The sequence below is a fragment of the Prosopis cineraria genome, unplaced genomic scaffold (assembly GCF_029017545.1).
Source record: "Prosopis cineraria cultivar Desert tree isolate PC_DT_omini unplaced genomic scaffold, ASM2901754v1 PC1, whole genome shotgun sequence".
Lineage (NCBI taxonomy): Eukaryota > Viridiplantae > Streptophyta > Magnoliopsida > Fabales > Fabaceae > Prosopis > Prosopis cineraria.
The window spans coordinates 14470801-14492176 of record NW_026555332.1 but is presented as its reverse complement, the minus strand read 5'-3'; the positions used below and the strand labels follow the sequence as shown (position 1 = coordinate 14492176).

The window sequence follows — 21376 nt, the reverse complement described above, 5'->3', positions numbered from 1 at the left end:
ATGTATGCTTACTATCAACTCGCAGCCAGGCATTTGTGAGATTGCTTGCTTAATTAATCTGACTAAGAGCCTATTTTCTTGATTACTCAATAAAGAAAATATGCCTTGATAATGTTGCTAAATTTACATCTCAAGCTTTTAATGACTAGTGTATGGTTATTGGAATTGAAATTGAGCATCTTGTAGTACATGTTCTTATAGAAAATAAAATTGCAAAACCATTTATCAAACATTTAAAATTGATTGCAAAACCATTGCTCACACGACCAAAACTCTTGATATCTACTTAGGGGCATGCAATCATGCATGCTATAACATTAATTTGCATCAAGCCAAATAAGCTATCAAAATTCCTCCCCTTTATAAATGATTTTAGGTCAAGGGCCTAACATTTTCCATCTTACAATTTTTGGGTGTGTGGTTTATGTTCCAATTACTCCACCATAACATACAAATATGAGACCTCAAATAAGGTTAGAAATATATGTTGGATATGAATCTCAGTCAATAAAAAGATATCTTAGACCATTAATTGAAAATTTATTCACAACACATTTTGCTTTTATCCATTTTGATGAATACGTTTTTCCAGCACTAGGGAAGAGAAGAAGCAGTTGGAAAAATAAATTAGTTGAAATAAATTATCATTGTCTCATCTAGATCCTCGTATAAAACAATGTGAATTAGAAGTTCAAAAGATAATTCAATTACAAGTTTGGTAAATCAATTGTTAGACACATTTGCTAATCTAAAAAGAGTGACCAAATCACATATTACAACTACTAATGCTCTGATCAAGATTGATGTTCCTGTCAAACAATCAATCACAATACATGAGTCTAGGACTTCCTTAAGCATGGTAGACTCATCAGTTGTAAAGATAAAACTCCTCGAAAAGGAAAAGGAGACAAAAATTTAGATGGCTTGGTTGAGAAAAATGAAAATCCATAAGAGTTATTAAACATAACAAAAGTCTCAACTCTAGGTGAGATAGGTACTTAAAATGGATAAATATAATGAGATCTCAATAAATTATGTTATAAATAGAATTTAATGGGATAGAAAATGAAATCAACTTTGATGACAATTTTGCATATGATATAGCACTAAATGTCATGAATGACATTGACAATCAAGAACCAAAGTCTATTAGAGAATGTAGACAAAGAAATGATTGGCCAAAGCAGAAGGACACAATGGAGGCAGAATTAAAATCTCTTGAAAAATAAAAAGCTTTTAGACTCATAGTTCGCACACTTAAAGATGTGAAACCACTGGGTTTAAGTGGGTCTTTGTGCAAAAATGAAATGAAATAGATGAAATTGTAAGGTATAAAGCACAACTTGTTGCTTAAGAGTTTTCACAAAGACTTGGTATTGATTTTAAACAAACATGCTCACTTGTGGTGAATGCAACTACTCTTCATTACTTGATTAATCTGGTAGCACGAGAGGAATTAGATTTATGTCTAATGGATAGTGTTATAACCTATTTATATGACTCCCTTAATAATGATATTTACATGAAAATTCCAGAAGGATTTAAATTGATAGAAGCAAAAAATCAAGAATCTTGAAAACAACACTCAATCAAGTTAAACAAATCCCTTTATGGTTTAAAACAATCAAGGCGTAGGTAGTAAAATCACCTTAGTGAATATTTGATAAAGAAAGGATATAAGAATGATCTTATTTGTCCATACATTTTCTTGAAAAGATCTGAAAATGAGTATGTAATAATCGCAGTTTATGTTGATAATATAAATATTATTGGAACTCCTATAAAGCTTTTAGAAAGCTATGAATTAATTTAAGCATGAATTTTGCCTTGGATTACAAATTGAATGTTTAAATGGAGATATTTTTGTGTACCAAAAAACACATATAAAATGGATCTTGATGTGATTTTATATGAACAAAATCTTTTGAGCATTCAAATGGTTGTTAGATCTTTGACTAAGAATGAAGACCTCTTTAGGCCACATGGAGACGATGAAAAGCTACTTGGTCCAAGAGTATGATATCTTAATGCCATTAGAGCATTAATGTATCTTGCTAGTCATACATAACCTTATATAGCATTTGTTATTAATTTGTTAGCAAGCAAGATATTGTTCTTTACCAACACAAAGACATTAGAATGAAGTTAAACATATTCTATGTCACCTTAGAGGTACTATGGATATGTATTTATTATATTCTAATAAAATCAAGTAAGATTTAGTGGGTTATTTCATGGCAATATATGAAATAGACTGTAGTAGCCACATCTTCTAATTATGCAAAAATTTTAACACTGCATGAAGTAAGTTCAGAATGCATTTGGTTAAGATCTGTGGTCCATCACATCCAAGGCACTTGTTGTCCTTCTTATGCTAAAATGATCTCAACAATCATATGAGAAGATAATGCAGCATGTGTTGCCCAATTGAGAGAAGAAAATATTAAAGGAGATAAAACAAAGCATATCTCATCAAAATTTTTCTTCACACATGATATTCAAGAAAATAAAGAAATCAAAATTCAAAAAGTTTGATCTAGTAATAATCTAGCAGATTTTGTTGACCCCCTTCAACTTTTGAGAACCTTGTTTATAATATTGGAGTTCACATACTCAAGAATATTAATTGATCTAGACATGAGGAGGAGTTTATATATATTGTACTCTTTTTTTCCTTAACCATGCTTTTTTCTCATTGGCTTTTTTATCGCAAGTTTTTAATGAGGCAGTGTTAGGAATGTATTGTGTACTCTTTTTCATTCACTAGAGTTTTGTCTCACTAGGTTTTCTTTAGTAGAGTTTTAACAAGGCACAACATCTTTTATGAATATTCAAAGGAGATTGTTATGAATATTTAAAATATTATGTGGATGTCTATATCTTTCAGTTACTCCAATATCTTTTGACTGTTTCAATATCTTTCAGTTATTATCATTTTATATATTTTATTTATTCTAGTCAACTATATATATACTTATAAATATGAGGTACCTTCGTTATATTCAATATACTAAAATCAGAATTATCTCTTCTCTCACTCAAATATTTTTTTCTTCTAATATTTCTCTTCCCTTTGTCTAAATTTTTATTTATAACATAGTCCCTCCGTTTAAAAATATAAGCTATTTTTTGAAAAGTTAGATGTTCAAAAATATAATGCATTTTTAGTCTTTTGAAATGTAATTATTACCTTTTTTTAAAAGTGTCTCTATTGATAGTGCCTTTATATTTATTATAGAGTTTTTAATAGGGATAAATATGAAAAGATAAAATTAGTTTGAAAATAAGCAATTACTTTATTGAGGGTAAAATTTGGTTAAAAATATCTTAAATTTTTTAATAGAAGGATCAACAATTTTAAAATTAAAGATTTTTTTGAAAACCTATTTTAAAAATAATTTTGTCCTTCAAAATAAGAGAATAACAAAATCTATTTAGTAATGTATTTTTAAAAATATTTTAAAGAATAAAAAAATAAAATATTATTTTAAAAAATAAAAAATAAAAATAACTTTTAAGTGTTCTAGAATTATTATTTTAATGAATAGAAAAATAAAAAATAATTATTTTTATTATTTTTTTGTTTTTAAAATATATTTCACAAAAGTATCACTTTTTAAAATAATAAAATAAGAATAATTTTAAATTGTAATAAAAAATATATAAAGGAAAAAAAAAAATATATATATATATGTATATATTAATTATGACATGGGGCCCCTCTTCTTCATTTCGCTGTTCGCGGGGGAGGCTGAGATTTGAGATTTCTACCTCAGGTCTCTTCGTCTTCTAAATAGCCGCCACGCATAAACCTGGCACATCTTCAATGAACCGAACGAGGGGATTTCCTGAATGTAAGATTTTCACAAAACTTCCAATTTTACACTGAAGAACCACTATCAGCAGTATTAAATTGTAAACTCGTTGGCTTAGCTCATACTCCACTGACTCCATGTACTCTTCGACAGTAACGCTTGCGCTTGAAGAGCGCGAATGTGAAGATGTTGGAAGCTAAGAGTCTGAAGAAAGCAGTGGTTCCATCTACTCTTATTCAGGACCCATCGCCTGGAAGCCTCCAGTCAACTCGCCTCGCTGTCCATGTATAAAATCGCTTCTATCAATTCTCTTTCTGTGATGTTTCGCTTTATCCGCCTCCTTATGGGCTCTTACGTTCTTTGTTCATTTGTTAGGTTAGCGAAGACCCAAGATTTTGTTTGGTATACGTAGCTTCCGGTTGTGACATTTACAAGCTCCAGGTATCTATTTTGATGCACTCTGTATGCATAACATGGCATAGGGAATGACCCGCACTGGTAATGACTCATGACGTTTTTAAAGTATATATAGGTATATAGATTTGAGGGAGAATGAACGCATTTTTCGTTTCATGGTCCCGTGTAGTTGATTGGACTAGTAACCTTGAGCACCATTGTCTGCCTTTCTTTTGATTTTTACATGTTAAACCGTCCAAAATGCATGGTGATTGTGATAAGCTCAGTTATTTGGTGTGATGTGTACATGGAATAAGAGAGACTTGCGCTGAATAGTGCTTTGTAGCGGAGCATTTCATGTTAGTTGTCACAGGCATTTATCTTGTTTTTATAGGCTTATTTATATTCTGTTTTATTTAAGCTTCTTGTAGTTCTAAAAGTTTTTATTTCTTTTCTTCTTAAAATTGTGTACTTTCTAGATTACGCTGGAAGAATCTTCAGTTTGTAAAGGAAAAGAAGGTCTTTTGATCCCTGAACAAACTGAGGTACGAAGCATGTACTGCAGAGGAAAATACTTGCGTCATGCCTTAGATCCTTTTATGTGAAGTTTCATGTGTTCAGTTTCTTGGTTTTCCTGTCATATGTTAGTATGGTGATTGTTGAATTTTGTTCTTCTTGTCTCTGGTAGGTTATTGACTCTTCATTAGTCAATCGCTGCCCTCATCGTTCAGAAATTCAGAGTATTGTTCTTGCTGAAGCTGGAAGTACGTAACTTATGCAATACAATCATGACTTTCAATAATTTCTTCTTTCGGTCAATTTTTTTTTTTATTTTTAAAAGTATCTTCAGCCTTCTTAGTTCTAACAATGCCTTTTATTTAGTAAAAAAGTTTTGATAGGCTATGCATGATAATTGTCCTTTGTCAATTGACCTGATTCAAAGTAGCTAATTAGCATTAAAGTAATTCCTGGAAACTGGTGTATATCAACATGGATTTTGACCCTGAATCAAATATTGAATAATATTATTGAATGCTAAAATGTTTCTTGCTTCAATAACATTCTGTTTGTTTTATAACACTATGATTCATTTTACATGAATTATTATTGTACTTTTTGTTCGGTTAATTTTTTGCTGGATGTCTTATCAATCAAGTGGCGCTCAAGTCTTCCTTTCAATTTTATCATTCTATCATAAAGCTTTTTCTAGCAATATATCATTTTGTAACTGATATGAGAATAATTTTACCTAATATGGTTCTTGTTGTTTGTATTTCCTATATATTTGTCAATGTCAATACTTTTAAGTTTTAATTGTTGATGCTAGAAAGACAGTAAATGCTCATAAGACTTGAATGATGTATGGAGCTCTACAATATGTAGAAATAACTAGTTTGATGTGCCTTTCAGCTCTTCATTATTAGCTATTAAATTCCTCTTCAGCTTTGGGAAGAATTTTTCTGACGAAGAAAGGAGCTCTCTGCTGTATTCATTTTTGAGTTTGTATTTGTTTTACCCAATTAGGTAGTTATGAAGCAAAGAAATTGATTAAACACAAAAACAACACCAACAAGAAGCCTCACCCCTTTAGGTGGGGTTGGTTATATGGATTGTATAACATCATTATGCTCTATTAGCACCCAAAGTATTTGAGATATTGTTAACTAAAAGGTCTCAAAGAAATTGAATAAATAATTGATAGAATTATACACAGCATTGTAAGAGTTCAACATAACCACGTTGGATAAAATGCTTGTTGATGCCTTGAAATGAAAACTTATATGGAAAGAAATTTCTAGTATCGTTCCAAGTAATTAAAATTTTTCTCTAGTAATTTAGTACGTTAATATACTTATATGATTTAGGTTAATTTATATGTTTGCTGTTCTGTATGTTTAACTTACTTTAATTCTCAGGCCATGGCTACTTGACTTTAGGAAGTGTGGATTCTTATGGTCATCTTATTGTATCAAAGTTAGATACTTCGGGTAAAGGTACATTTTTCTTTATTTTTGTCTTTTCAATACTGTAATTCAGAATTATTGAAGTTCAAGAAGAAAAATGAGTGGTTCTTTGTTCCAAATTTCTTTACCATTTATAAAATCCTTTTTTTTTTTTTTTTAAATGGAGAGTGGATTTAGACATTATTTGGAGATTTTTCAAAGGTACGAGTGTTTGATTGTAAGAGTTAGAAGTTCATAGTGGAAGGTTTCTCAAGTTCAAGTGATTAATTATGGTAAGGTTAAAAGTTTAAGTGATAGTTTACCAAAAGGTCAAAGTTTGAGGTATAATACTTTATGTTTTTCTATCATGTACTTAACAAAAAGGTCTTTAGTACAATCTACCTTTGAGAATGCATTGGTTGTGTTCTAGTTTATGATGCTTCTAGTTCATTGAGTTACTACTTAGATTCACCTGATTGATATTTTTTGAGTTCTAATATGTTAAGAGGGACAGATATGTCTTGTTATGGTATAATTGGCTTGCAGGAACCTTATCTATACTCCTTTTCATTTCATTTCACATTTTAAAATCAACGACAAAATTTAATATTGAAGTTTACTTTTGCTGGCGCCTGTTTGCTATTAAGTGACAAAGATGTATCTGTAAATATGCAGATGTTGACATGCTTACATACTCAGTATCGCCTAATGACTATGGAATAGGAGAAGGAAGTTGGTCAGGACTCTGCTTTAGCCCAAGTCAATGGTTTATGGTGAAGTTTCATATGGACAAATTTAAGAATTTCATATGTTTTTTGTTGCCCTGTGATGACATTTTTTTCTATCCCATGGTTTTTGTGCCCAAAAGAATGATTATAGGAATCAAGAGGGTACCTCTATTGTTCACAATAATGGATGCCAGGATTAATTTTTAAGATTAAATATTGTTTTGCATCTCCTATTGATGATTTCCTGCTGATAATGACAAAAAAGGTCTGTAATGTATACTCTATTTGTAAGTTTCTAATTCTGTCATTGAGAAGATAAAATTGTACAAAAGCTGTGGCAGTAGCCATAACTTTTGTTGAAGACGACAAAAATTATTATATTGTTTGGTGTCCTTGTCTTGAAATAATTATGAAAATTTTGAATGAAATGTCATTACCTTACGTCTAGTCAAATGAAAAATAAAAGATTGGGGACAGAAGATGCTTGCCCTTTTAATCTTCTAGTTCTGACATTTGATAATTTCCTGCCCTTTTTATGGGTTTTCCTGATTTGTTGATTGGTTCCTTCATCCAGGCTGCTGTTGCTCGCAGTTTTTGCAAAAATATTGACATTTATGATCAAGATATACACATTCGTACCTTAAGAATGTAAGGATACTATAGGATGGTTAAATCTTCCCAATTTTTTTTTTTGTCCAATTTTAATATTTTGGAATTGAAATTATCTTATTCCTTTTACTCCTCCAGTTCTTGTTTCTATGTTTTACAAATTGTTGTTGTGCTTCTTATTATGATACTCATTATGACATCATCTAATGAAAGGTTTGTCTCAAAATACATTATGGTAATGACCATGCCTTGGAGTCATTGACCTGTACTGATACCAAATTTTTTATTGTGAACATTTCAAGTCATACAATCTAAATTTTAACTTTTCCTTTCATCTCCCTTCCCATCCAGAATACTGTGATTTACATTAATTTGCTGCCATATGATCTTGAATATATTGCTGATTAAAATTGCAATAATTGCTTCAATGTAGTTTGATTAGTGATTCCATGTGTGACCCTTTTACAATTTTGTTAGAAAGGAAAAAGAAGAGAAGCTCCTGTGTGTATTCTTATTGTGTATTTAGCTGCCAAATTACTTTCTATTGCATGAGATATTTTGTTTCAGGGTCACCCTTAATAATTTAAATTCTTAACCAGCAGAATGCTCCATTTGTCTCAGTAACTGTTCGAATTAACATTTTCTGATGAAGGCCCTCACTATTTACCTCATTGATACAAGTTTGGTTTGCTATGAAGGAAATGTTTAGTAATTGAAATTCTTTTCCAGCTTATTCAAGTTTTGCACGGCTTGTTTGATAGAACTAAATTATTGCTTTAATTAGCTATCATTTTTCTTGGCTTCATACAGTGGCATGTCTAATATTTTTTTTTTCTTTTTTTCCTTTTTGCCACTATTTATGGTTGACTTGTGCTTATTCCCTAAAAGGTCAAATGTTAATGGTATAACTTGCACTAAATTTTGCGCTTGTTAACATTTATTTGTAAGGATGACATTTAGTTAATTTGGTTCTCACAGGCTGTGGTACCCCACTTCATTAAACTTCATGCAAAATGTAGTTAGTGGAGATGGAGGTTCTATCTTAGCTGTTACTGAAGGTTGCCAGGTAATTCCTTCAGCTTTTGTGGCTATTTTTTAATATGTTTTGCTTGGGATTGTCTTGAATTCCCTCATTTTTTTTATTGTTTGCATATGTTTCTGTGCATCTTCTGTTAATAAATTGCAGCTGACTATATGGGACTTGAGAATGAACGAGAATGGTGGTTGTATACATCGAATATGTGGTTCCCCTGGTGATATATACTATTCTGTTTGCAGTTCTTCGACTGGCAATGTTGCTGTGGGTGGAGCTGATCGCACAGTGACCATTTATGATCCTCGCAGGTTAGTCACTGTCATGGTCTTATGGACGAAATATATTGGAATTCATTAGGGATCATGACTCTTGACTTTTACGCTTTGTTTGGAACAACCAAGGAGAGGGTAGGGAAGCTAATTATAATTTGATTATTTTACACGTGAAATTTAAATAGATTTTTCTTTCTTTTTTATTTTATCATGAAATAAATATGTATAATACATTTTATCAACTTTGACACTAACATATCTGTTATTTTAAAAAGTTTGTACAAAAATCAAAATAATAATTCTGTACTACCTTTTGTAAAAAACAGTAGTTATAATTTTCTTTTTATCTCTCAAGTACTTCTAAAGCCTGGTTACTATACCTATGTAGCTAATATGGTGCATATATTTATTTTTAAAGAAATTCCTGTGCATAAACTATTTGGCATAATTGCTTCAATTATTTGTTAATTTTTAAGAACTATGGCATTATGTATGTGTGATGTGAACAGGATAATAACATCCACTTTTAAAAATGGGACACGTTTTGGCTCTTTTTTAAGCCTAATGAAGAAAGTATATACTGTTTGGTTCAATTGTTCTCCCTGAACTTCTCAACAAATACATATATATTGCAATTAAAACTTTATCCAATTCACCAAATCCAATGCATCCAATGGTCAGAAGAGAAGAATTAGGGATTACAATAAAGTAAAATCTATCCTAATAAAAGCAATTAATCATCAGGATTTTCCACAGCTTCCTAATGAGGACTTGAAGATCCAAACACTACATCCATGATTATTGCTTTTCATGCTAGAGGTGGGCATCCAATGATTTCTCAACTTGCCTGCATCACTCATGAGATATTTATAAATCCTAGGCATTTTTTCAGCATCAAATCCACATTCATTTATCAAAGTCGAATTTGGTCACCTGACATCTGTTGAATCGTGTGGTTGAAACTCTCTTTTTAAAACACCTGCCTCATGTATTAATTCATTTCCCTGATTCAATACGTCATGTATTAATTCACGATTCACTCCCACAATCCAATGTTTCATTACCTTCACTAATTTCTGTTGCCACTTCAATTATTATCCCCTTCAATTAATTAAGATTAGTCTCCTTCTCTTTAGTGGCATATTCTTTTCTTCTCCTTTTATTACAACCCCTAGTTACTCTTTGTGATTGCTCAGGAGCTGTATAATCATTTCTTCTCTGAAGTTTTATTTGTAGTATGTATGTTTGTAGACATGATTACTCTTTCTATGTCATTATTGATGAAGGTTGGTTCGATTAATATATTTCTAGATAGGTTCATGAAGAAAAGTTAAAGCATACAATATATGCTTTGTTCCTTGGATTTAGAAAAGGGAACAAAAGAGTATGTCATTTTTTAAAATTGGCTATATTATTGCCTCTGTCCACCCACATACATAATGCCTTAGATTTTAATACTTGACAAATATTATAAGCAATACTCATTGTCACCTGAAACAGTCTATCCTAACCTTGTGAATTATATCGTTATTGTAGATGGTCAGCTTTATCTAGATGGGTGCACTGTTCAAAATATGAGGTCAGTTTTAATGAGATTGCTGCGTGGGTCCTTTATGTTTTGATTCTGTTTTTAATATTTCTTGAAGGAATAATATTGGAAATGAAGAAATTGTTTGAATTTGTTGCTCTATATTCTGCCATTATTTGCATTAATTTATTAAGAGTGTAATATGGATAAATGTGGGCCACGATGCACCTTTGAAATCTATCATTCACCATTGAATTAAATTTCTAGTATTCTTTTTCTTTACTAGGATTTGATTAAATTTTAAGTGGTGTTAGTTTCTTTGTCTCCCCTGTACAATTTTATACAATGACATCCATTGAAGTTGTATGTATACATGCTTGTTCTATGAAAGAATGACATGATTTCATGGTTTATTTCACTCGGAACACTCCTTTGGTTGATTTTATCCAATGAGCATTTCTGTTTTCATGCATATATTCCTTGTGTACCAGCATTTATGCTTGAGAAACAAACACACACGCAATGCAAAAAGTAAATGGCAAATCAATTTCTATTTTCCGTATTTTTCTTGTGAAAGTGGATAATGGAATCTGGGTATTTTGTCATTAAAGTATATTCAAGCTCGTTGTCGTTTGTTCTAAATTAACCTATTGACTAGTAGCTCAGGGTGATTATCGTGGTTCAAGCTCTTAAATTCCACCTGTAGAACATTGATGATTTCTTACAAAACAGGAATATTGATTGAAAATGGAAAAAAACAAAAAAGAAGGGTTGGGAGGAAGGTTAAGCGTGGCAAGTGGAGGGACTGGTCATTATTAAATGCTTTAGCCAATATAAGTGGACCTTTTAACTATGAAAAAATCTTTCTAGCTTTTTGTCAACTGCTTCAACTTTCCTGTTGCTAGTCATTTTCTGTAAAATTAAATTAGAACCATGTCTATTGGGTCTTCCATTACTGATATAAATGACTGTTGTTAATTGCATGATCCAATATTGCCGCAGATAACAGGACTTGCTTTCTCAACAGTTGATCCCAACTATATCTATGTACAAGGGGTTGATTATGAGGTGATTCTCTCTGTGGTTTCTGATGCTAAATTCTTGGTCTTATGTGTGCTATTTTTCTTAATACTTTTAACTAATCTAGACTGAAATTGGATAGTGACATGATCATGGTATTGGTGAAGGTGGGGTTGAGGATTGGGATGCTTAAAATGTCAAATATCAATGCCCATGATCATTCAATTTCAAAGAAAAATTAATACTGTTTCTTATTTGATTTTGTTTCATATAATCATGTCAATTGTAATTACTCGCATTGCATCTGCCGCTGCTGCATGTTGAGAAAATTATTGGGGGGATTTATATTCTTTAAACATTGTAATTCATGAATATAATTAGAGTAATAGTAATAAGTTTATATGAAGGTTTTATGGCATAATTATACTCTTTCCGTTAAAAAATGTAAGGTATTTTTTAAGAAATTTGATGTTAAAAAATGTAAGACATTTTAGTATTTTGAGGTATAATTAATGTGTTTTTTCCAAAAGTGCCCATACTAAATAAATCATTTTATAATTATTTTAAAGTGAAACACTCTATTAAATAAGGTAAGTATGAAAAGATGATGTTAATTTCATTTAAAGATCAATAACTATTTTATTAGGGAAAGATTTGATTAAAAATGCCTTACATTTTTTAACAAAGAGAGTATTCATGAATTAATAACAGTTTATAGTATTTGTCTAATGCAATGATTTTTTTTTTAATGCGGTTCAAACTCAGTTTGTTGGTTTTAATAATTTTCTTTTTATGTATTTGTCACCCTTGTGCTGGGATTTGCTTCAGTTTGAGACACAAAAGACAGTTGCCCAAGGTAATGGTTTTTGAATGGGGACCTATTAACGAGGATGATAACTCTAGTAAACTATAGGGAATGCTGTGCTTTCAGTGGTTCAAAGCTTATTTTGTTTTGGTTAGTAATTATAACCACACTTGAGGAGGGTTATGTTGGGCCATCAACAATCAACGTAAAACTTTATTAAATCTATCATGAATATAGACAATAGGCGTTATAATGCTAATGTTAGGTTGTTGCCAGTAAGTAACGCACTGCATGGCTCGAGTATAGTGATTAGTGAGTTAGAGCTGCTACATCGGCACTCGGATGCAGTGTTAAATGAGCAAGAGCTATCACGTCATTCTGGATGTGCGCGGCTAAAGAAGTTAATCCATGAGAACAATATTAAATTTGGTATTTGGAATGTTGGGACATTGAATTGTAAATCTGTAGAGGTTGTAGGGGTTATGATTCAAAGGAAAATCAATATCCTATACCTGTAAGCAACAAAATGGTGTGGAGAAAAAGTTAAGGATATTCAAGGTTTTAAACTTTGGTATACAGGAAAAGTAAACATACGCAATGAAGTAGGCATCATTATTGATAAGGAATGGAAGAAGAACGTAGAAATTAGCAGGGTGGGAGACAAAATTATTTTCTTAAAAATGATAGTTGGATGTGAGATTGTTAATATTGTTAGCGCTTATGTGTCTTAAGTCGGGACAGAAGTCAATCTTAAGGAATTATTTTAGGAGGACTTCGAGGGGTTGATTCAACACATACCACAGAATGAAAATTTTTTTTTTGGAGGAGACTTTAATGGGCATGTCAGGAGGGAGGTTGGTCAGTATGTGAGGGTGCATGGTGGTTTTAGTTTTGGAGAGCTAAACAATGAAGGACAAACTCTTCTTGATTTTTCGTTGGCGTATGATTTTAAAATTGCTAACACTTGTTTCAAAAAGAGAGATGAGCATTTCATCACTCATAAAAATGGAGCCTCAAGGTCACAGATTGATTTTCTTTTGGTTAGGAACACGGATAGAAGACTATGTAAAAATTGCAAGGTAATTCATGGGGATGTCGTAACGACACAACATAGGGTCCTTATCCTTGATGTGTGTATTATGAGTAAAATCCAAAAACGTCGACAAATAGTAGCACCAAGGATTAGGTGGTGGCAATTAAAAGGTGAGAAGTAAGATATTTTCAAACGAAATCTTTTGGACAGAGGAATTTGGGAATCTCAAAGAAGTGCTAACATTTTATAGGAGGATATGGCTAAAAAGATAAGGGAGGTTGCAAAAGTAGTTTTAGGAGAATCAAAAGGTTTTAGTCCGAAAGATAAGGAGTCTTAGTGGTAGAATAATAATGTACAGGACAAAATTAAACATAAGAAGAACTATTTTAAAGTCATACATTTGTGTAACAATGAGGAAAATTGAGAAAGGTATCGTATGGCTAAGAAAGAAACTAAGAGAATTATGAGTAAAGCTCGTTCTAAAACTTTTGAAGAATTTTATGAGAACCTTGAAACAAAAAAGGAGAATGAAACATTTATAAAATTGCTAAAATTAGGGAAAGAAAATCAAAAGATCTAGAACAGGTAAGGTGTATAAAGGATGAAGAGGAAAGAATTTTAATTATAGATGATGAAATTAAAAACAGATGAGAGACTTACTTTTTTCAAACTTTTCAATGATGGAGAGGGTTCGTCTAGTAACTTAGAGGATTTAATAACTTGTGAAGGAGAACAAAACTTGTTATCCTATCGAATAATATGTGATAAGGAGGTAAAGGAAGCTTTTAAGAAATGGCAAATGGTAGAGTCAATGGACCTGATTGTATATCTATTGAAGTGTGAAAATGTTTAGGTGAAAAAGGGGTGAAATGGCTAACTAAGTTATTTAATGTAATTTTACAGTCCAAGAAAATGTTTGATGACTGGAGGAAAAGTACATTAATTCCTATTTGTAAAAATAAAAAGGATATTTAGAATTATATTAACTATAGAGTGATTAAATTTGTAAGCCACACAATTTTAGAGAAAGTAATTGAGCATGGGTTGAAATTAAAAACAAGTATTTTTGAGAATCAGTTTGGTTTTATGCTAGGTAGATCAACTGCAGAGGCGATTTATCTAATAAGAGGATTAATGAAAAAGTATCGTTGTAAAGATAAAGATTTCTACATGGTTTTTATTGATTTGGAAAAAATTTATGACCGTATATCAAGAGAAGTGCTTTAGAAAGCCTTGAAAAAGAAGGGAGTACGGATTGCTTATATTAAAGTTATGCAAGATATGTATGCAGGTAAAAATTAGTGTAAAAACATTTAGTGGTCGAATAAAGGATTTTTCTATAAAGATTGGGTTACATCTGGGATCATTTTTGAGTCCTTATCTGTTTAATTTAATCCTAAATGTTTTGACGGAATATATTCAAAGGGAAATTCTCAAATGTATACTCTTCGCGGATGATATTGTTCTTATAGCAGAGACAAAAGAAGAGATTAATTGTAAACTTGAGTTATGGAGGAGGACATTGGAGTGGAAAGGTTTCCATCTGAGTAGGAGTAAGACAGAATATTTATATTGTAAATTTGGTAAGAGACTAGTGGACAGTAATTTGGAAGTGAAGTTGGGAGATCAAATTATACCTCAAGTGGAAAAGTGTAAATATTTGGGCGTTATTATTCAAAATGATGGCGAAATCAATGGAGATATTTTACATAGAATTCAAGTTGGGTAGTTTAATTGGAGAAAAGGTAAGGGAGTTGTTTGCGATCGTAAGGTGCCTAATAAACTTAAAGGAAAGTTTTATCGTACTATTATTAGATTGGCTATGTTATATAGTAGTGAATGCTGGACTTTAACGGGACAACAAAAGCATAAAGTTGGAGTAGCAGAGATGAGAATGTTAAGATGGATGTGCAGACATACACATAAAGATAAAATTCGAAATGAGTACATACACGAAAAAGTAAGAGTAGCTCCTATTGAAGAAAAAATGATGGAAACTCATTTGTGATGGTTTGAGTATGTACAAAAAGACTGCGGGAGGCACCATGAAAAAGAGTGAAATATATAATTTTGAGCTCTGTTAAGAGGGGTAGAGGAAAGCGTAAGAGAGCACTCTTGAAAGTTGGTGAACACGATCTCTTAGTTAATAATATTTCTAAAAGCTTGATAAATAATAGAGCACAATGGCGTTTTACAATTCATATAACCGACCCCACCTAGTGGGATAAAGGCTTATTGCTGTTGTCCTTGCTTGTCTATCCCTTAAAAGATGCTTAAATTACATAGCCATCTTGTGTTTTTAAAAATCTACATTCTTTTCACCTAAATTCAAAGATATATACAAGTACGCCCATTTTGAGCTTATATTGATTGCTTATAAAATATGTACTCCCTCCAGACTTCTTTATAAAAAACCAAATGACTAAATTACATGGACCAAGGAAGCCAGTTAAGATCAATAAATATGTCTGAGATTTATTTGTTTTTAAAAAACACCCTTATAGATTTTTTGACATGATGGACTGGCTGCGTGTTAGTAAACGAGAGGGCGGTTGTTTCCTTCATGGAGGGTTTAAGAAAAGAATTTTTTTAATAAATGCACAAGATAGTAGGTAGTTGTTTCTTATATTTAGACCTAAATAATGCTCTCAGTTGTTTCTTTTAAAGAGGTTCAAAGGGAGTATTTGACTAATATAAAATAGTCATCGCAAGAAATTAGAATAATTTAAATTTATATTTAAAAATACATTATTTGATGAGTTATGTGTTTAATAAAAGAAATCAATACTCCTCATGTCTTATTTATAAGTCATTTTCATTATATTTTACCAAAACTAAAGAAAACATTAAAATTTATTAATTCTATCTAAATAGATAACAAATTTTCAACTTTGCTCCTATTAAATATACATATTTTAACAACAAATTTTTTCTTTACAACATTCAATGGAAGGTAAAGGAGAAATTTGTAACAAAAATTTATTGATGTTACTCATAAATAGGACAAAAAAAAAAGTTTCTTTCTTTGCTCTATAAATAGAACTAGAGGAAGTATTATTTTTGAGGATATTCTTAGCAGTTTTTTGGTTTTAATGAATATTATAGACATCTTTCTAGGAAGGAAAGAATCATTTATCCATCTAAAACATTGCCTTTATAGTTTGAATACTTATTCGTATATAATTCCTTTGAATGAGGCTATATTTTAGAATATTTTTGACAATGCTACTTATTAATGAAGTTATGAAATCGTGGAAGTTGTGGAGTCCGCTAGAAGTCTATTAGGTCACTTGCACGATCATTGCTTCTAGAAAGGCAAATGACTTAGTGATGTAACGCCCACTCACAGACACTGCTTCTAATGCGAACAGATATGTGGGAAGAGTTGTAGGAACAGATAAAAAGGAAGGGGGAATACAGAACAGTAATGGGGTGAGAGGGGAGAGAGAACTGGAGGAGGGAGGTTAGGCGGAGAAATGAAGGAGAGGTAAGAGCTGAAGGACGGGGAATGTGAAGAAACTTGAGGGTGAATGAGAAGAAGGGTGGGGAGAGAAACAGAACGAGAAAGGAAGAAGTTATCTAAACATCATAGAAATTAAATTTCATTCATTCAGCCCACCTCTTCAAAATACACAAGGGACATATATATAGAGGTTAAGGTTTCCTTCTCATGAAGGTAGCATCTACTTGCTCTCCCCTAAGGTTTCCTTCCCGCGAAGGAATCATCAACTTGCTCTGCCATCATTCCAAAAAGAAACCTACATGTTAGCAAATAAAATAAACAACAGAAAATAAATAAAATAAAATCTAAAAGTAGCTATTTCCTACAAGTATCTTAATTCTCATATTCCATTGGTTAGCCTTCACGTTTATGAATTTCCCATCATAGGAAATTGATTTAGTGTTGTTTTTGTCACAACAATCCAAGTGGAATCCCTATATAATCTAAAATCTACATAAACTTGCACTATTTGTATATCATTAATAGTCCAACTTATCTTAGACTTTGTGCAAAGCATGGGTTCACAATTTAGTTACTTCTAAAAAGGTAACTGAGCTAACCAAAGTACTAGTTTAATCACTGGTTTCATATTTGAGCTTTGGGTGTGTAGCTGTGCTGAATGGTTGTTGGAAGGGCTTTGTTCCCCTTGTTTTTTGTTAGCTCAACCCGGGGTAATTGAAATCCAATGTGATTTTTGGACATCAAGTTCTTTAATACTGTGTAAAAAAGGGTAGATGAGTTAGGATTAACAATTTATGTTTTTCTCATCCTATGAATCGATTCAGTGTTGTCTTTATGACAACGATTCAGTGGAATAATTTTTATGCTGAACTTCCAAAGGCATTTCTTGCTCTTCCATGCAAAATTAAGTGTTTAACTATCTTTCGTTTTGAACTGCATGTATAACTGCTTAATGCTGTTGATGCTTATAGTGGTCTGAATTTCTGACTTGACTATTCAGGTCTTTTGTGGACAATGGAAAGAAAGCAACAAATTATTTTCCTTTAGAGGAGACTCAAACTGGCTTGGCTTTAGCAAGGTACTGTAACTGTAGAAATTCAGGGCTAATGATCCTCCTAAGTTATTTGATTAGATGAAAGTTAATTTATATTTTTAAATGGTAAAAGAGAGAGATCCGAACTCTTGAGTAGTTAAGTGATAAAGCCTATCTAAACAAAATATTCAAAATAATCTTATTCCACTCGAATGAAAATAAAATTTTAAAATATGATCCTAAAATAAGGTTAACTTTATCCCGGTCAAAATATCATTATAATTGAAACAAAACACTTTAGATGATCTTAAAATCATGAAATCATTACCCGAAGATGACTAAAAAACAAATAATCTTTTATTAAAATAAAAACATAAAATCATTTAGTAAAATCAAAGGTAACTGCCAACAATATCTAAGCACATAGACAAATTGATGGCAGATCTGCATAAAATTGGTCTCTCTTAAGGTCAACTTTTATTATCCTCCGTATATGATGCTAGGCATTATACCATTTAATATCATTTTTGTTTTAGTTCTTTTCTTTGATTATATTTTTTTTTTCATATTCCAGACTGATTTATTTCACGAACCTATAGTCCAGCAAAAGTCACTGTTTATACCACTGCCACTCGCATGAAACTTGTTCATGCTAAACTTTAGTCAATTGCATCCTTACTAAAATGATGATGACGATGATATGAAGAAGAATCATGAAGAATATGAATTCTTATGCTCACACAAAATTAGACAACCTCAAGCAAACCATTAGATTACTCATCTTAGTTAATGAACTCACTTCCCATCACTAACCTATCTTTAGAAATGTGACTGAACCTCTGCTATAACAAGGAGGATTGTTTTGATGCAAGACAAAATTCAATTATTCAACATATATAAGTTGCTAGGTAACAGTAGAACCTATAAATAATTATTTTTCCATTTCCCTGCTGAGAGAGAAGTGACAATATTGGCCTAGCGCAAAAATTGAAATCAAGTTCCCTTTAATGGGGGTACATGAACAATTATTTAATTCCAAAACATGCCCACTGTCCTAACAGAAAAAAGAGAGAGAGAGAGAGAGAGAGAGGAAAATGACGGAAATATTAACATTAGATTCAAAGAAGACTATAGCTAATGAGGCAAGATCAAAATTGGCACTTTCCATTTTCTGCTTATTCTTTGGTTTGTAATAAGCTATCTTAGCCTCATTTTCTTAAAATATTTGCACGAGGCTTTAAAATTCTTTTCTTTTTTCTTTTTCAATCCAAACTTGTTAAAAAAATCGCTATTTTTCTAAGCTCTTTCTTAGCATTAAATTCAGTTTTAGGGATTTTTCCCCCTCCTGAGAATTCGAATTTTATTTGTTATTAGACTATGATATAGGAAAGGAAATGCACAAGAGCAGAAATGTTCCATTCTTTCAAAGATCCTCATGTCAACTAATAGCTTTCAATTAATTTATTATCCGCCTATTTTTCTGAGTATTATATTTATATATGAAAGCTATCACCTTCTTTAATCTTTACCATAAAATTTCATGTATGACAAATCTCTCCAGTCACGTGAATTTCTAAAGTCTTTGCATAATAATTTGCAAATTGAGTGGTTGATCAATCAATCAATAGTAAATGTTTTTCAATTGGAAAAAATCTTTAAAAAATACAAAGGAAAATTGATTAGTTTTGCTCCTGCTTTGGATTAAAAAGTCGTAATTCATTTTTTTTTTCTTTTTGTGTCATACGACTTAGCTTTGGCAAATTGCTCTACTTTACTATCTATATTCATGTTGCAGTGCTCCAACATGGATGTTTTGGGTGGATGGTGTGATTCAGGAAGCATATTCATCACTGATGTTGGTGGTGGGTGAAACAGAAAAAATGTCATCTGTTCAGTTATATCATCACTGAAGATATCTTTTTGTAGTTGTAGTAACCATAGTATGCATGGGGTGGGGATTAGTAGTATTGTGTACACAAGTTTCCCAGGAAATTGAGTTAGACATGGTAATGGCATTTCTAATCATGGCTTGTGAGCTGAGAGCCTGAGAGCACTGAATGAAATGGGCTTTGTTCTGCTTCATTTATGAAATGGCATTTCAAGCTACCCAAAATTTAATATTATTAATTTTTTGGGAAATATCTAGGCTAATTCAACTGGTCTCAAGAAGGGCATTAGTGAGATTTATGGCATCCATGAACTTGGTCATTCTGTGGAAATCTGCATTTGCTTCCTGCAGAAGTCATGCTTTTCTTGGCTTGTCTTGTATCAACGTCTGTTGGAACTTAGTTAAACTTTTAGCATACTATGATATATTTATGTTGTTCTGTTAGCCCGCAGATCATGGAGGCTTTCTTTTTCTCTCAAAAGTATTGTGGTTCATAGTCACTTGTGGCCTATTTGATTCTTTTATAAAAAGTGATTCAACTGTCCCGGAAATTGCTATGATGTGTGAGATTCCAATCTCGCTCGTGTTACCATTTTCCTGTTTGTTCTTGTGGTTAAGTCATTTTGATCTCCTGGAAATAAAGTGATATAATGTGCGAGAAATTTTCTCTCTTTCTTTTCACTTGTTTCCTCTCACACGCTTACAGTAGAAGTAGTTAAACATTTTTAAATTTTTTTTTTTATTTCAAAAGGATTTATATCCTGACATGAGCTACACTATGAAATAGAGGAATTCAAAAATCCACAGTGCATTTTGAAACTCTTTAAATGACATGATTTGATTTGGCAATGGACCTTCCTTTTCCATTACTTCTTTCCTTATACGTGGAGTATTGTATTCATTTGAACCTTTTTCCTTCATTATTTCTACGATGCTAGTCTGAAAGTGTGAGGAAAATTTTATTGTATTCAACAAGGGAAAATGATCCAAATAATGTAAGTTAGCATTCTCCACCGACCAAAATCTCTTACAATTGTTTGAACCTCTTAGGAATGGCTTAGAATGAATATGATACTTTAGGAGGAGTTTAAAAGAAAAATAGGAGAGAAAACATGGACTGTTGTATTCAGTTGTGGACGTGACCAAATGAATTATATTCGCCTGCCAATAGACGCGCAACAGAAAATCTGTTTGTGTCCACTTGTGAACATGGAATTAATTAGACTTAAGATTCTTATTTTATTATAATGATCTCAGGATTTGATTTGAATAAATGTAATTTTTTAAATTAATAGGTTATCTTTTAAATTATTAGCTAGAGTATATATTTAGTCTTTTAATTTTATGCAATGTTTTATTTTAATCCTTTAGCTTTATAAAGTGTCTTTTTAGTCTTTTAACTTTAACAATGTTAATTTTATCCTACAAATTTTTATATTGAACTTTTAAATATTGACTAAACATTTTTAAATATTGACATGTTAAGTTTTTTTCAAAATAACAATGATTAACATAAAATAATCATCTAAAATTAATGATGTTAGAGTTAAAGGATTAAAAAAATATTTTACAAAATTAAAGGATTAAATTAAAATCTTATATAAAGTTAGAGAATTAAAAATATATTTTAACCTAAATTATTTTAGAATATTGCTATTTAATTATTATGATTTAAAGAATATTATGCTTTTATCAGTTGAGGCTTACATATAGTGCCTTAATGCATTTTTTTTTTTTTTGCACACACTTATTATTGCATAAGAGTTGTTATTGTATTGCTTCTCATATGGATTTCTCTATTCTTTCT

General features: G+C 31.3%; 1 protein-coding gene across 1 annotated transcript; it reads left to right on the top strand.

The window, feature by feature from the left end:
- Positions 1-3715: 3715 nt before the first annotated feature.
- LOC129321620 (uncharacterized) lies at positions 3716-20129 on the top strand. The gene is made up of 14 exons (XM_054967456.1): positions 3716-3854; positions 3969-4100; positions 4191-4256; positions 4691-4756; positions 4900-4975; positions 6128-6205; positions 6830-6927; positions 7457-7530; positions 8470-8557; positions 8678-8835; positions 10336-10378; positions 11330-11395; positions 17649-17726; positions 19477-20129. The coding sequence occupies exons 2-14, from the start codon at positions 4002-4004 to the stop codon at positions 19549-19551; spliced, it is 1065 nt and encodes a 354-aa protein (XP_054823431.1). The 5' UTR covers positions 3716-3854; positions 3969-4001; the 3' UTR covers positions 19552-20129.
- The last annotated feature ends 1247 nt before the right edge of the window (positions 20130-21376 follow it).

What these genes read in the sequence shown, in the direction of transcription:
- LOC129321620 (XM_054967456.1), top strand. Translation starts at nt 4,002, where the DNA reads ATGTTGGAAGCTAAGAGTCTGAAGAAAGCAGTGGTTCCATCTACTCTT. An exon ending in GCCCAAGTCAATGGTTTATG is followed by an intron (nt 6,928 to 7,456) that starts GTGAAGTTTCAT and finishes TCCTTCATCCAG; the next exon opens with GCTGCTGTTGCTCGCAGTTT. An exon ending in ACCATTTATGATCCTCGCAG is followed by an intron (nt 8,836 to 10,335) that starts GTTAGTCACTGT and finishes TCGTTATTGTAG; the next exon opens with ATGGTCAGCTTTATCTAGAT.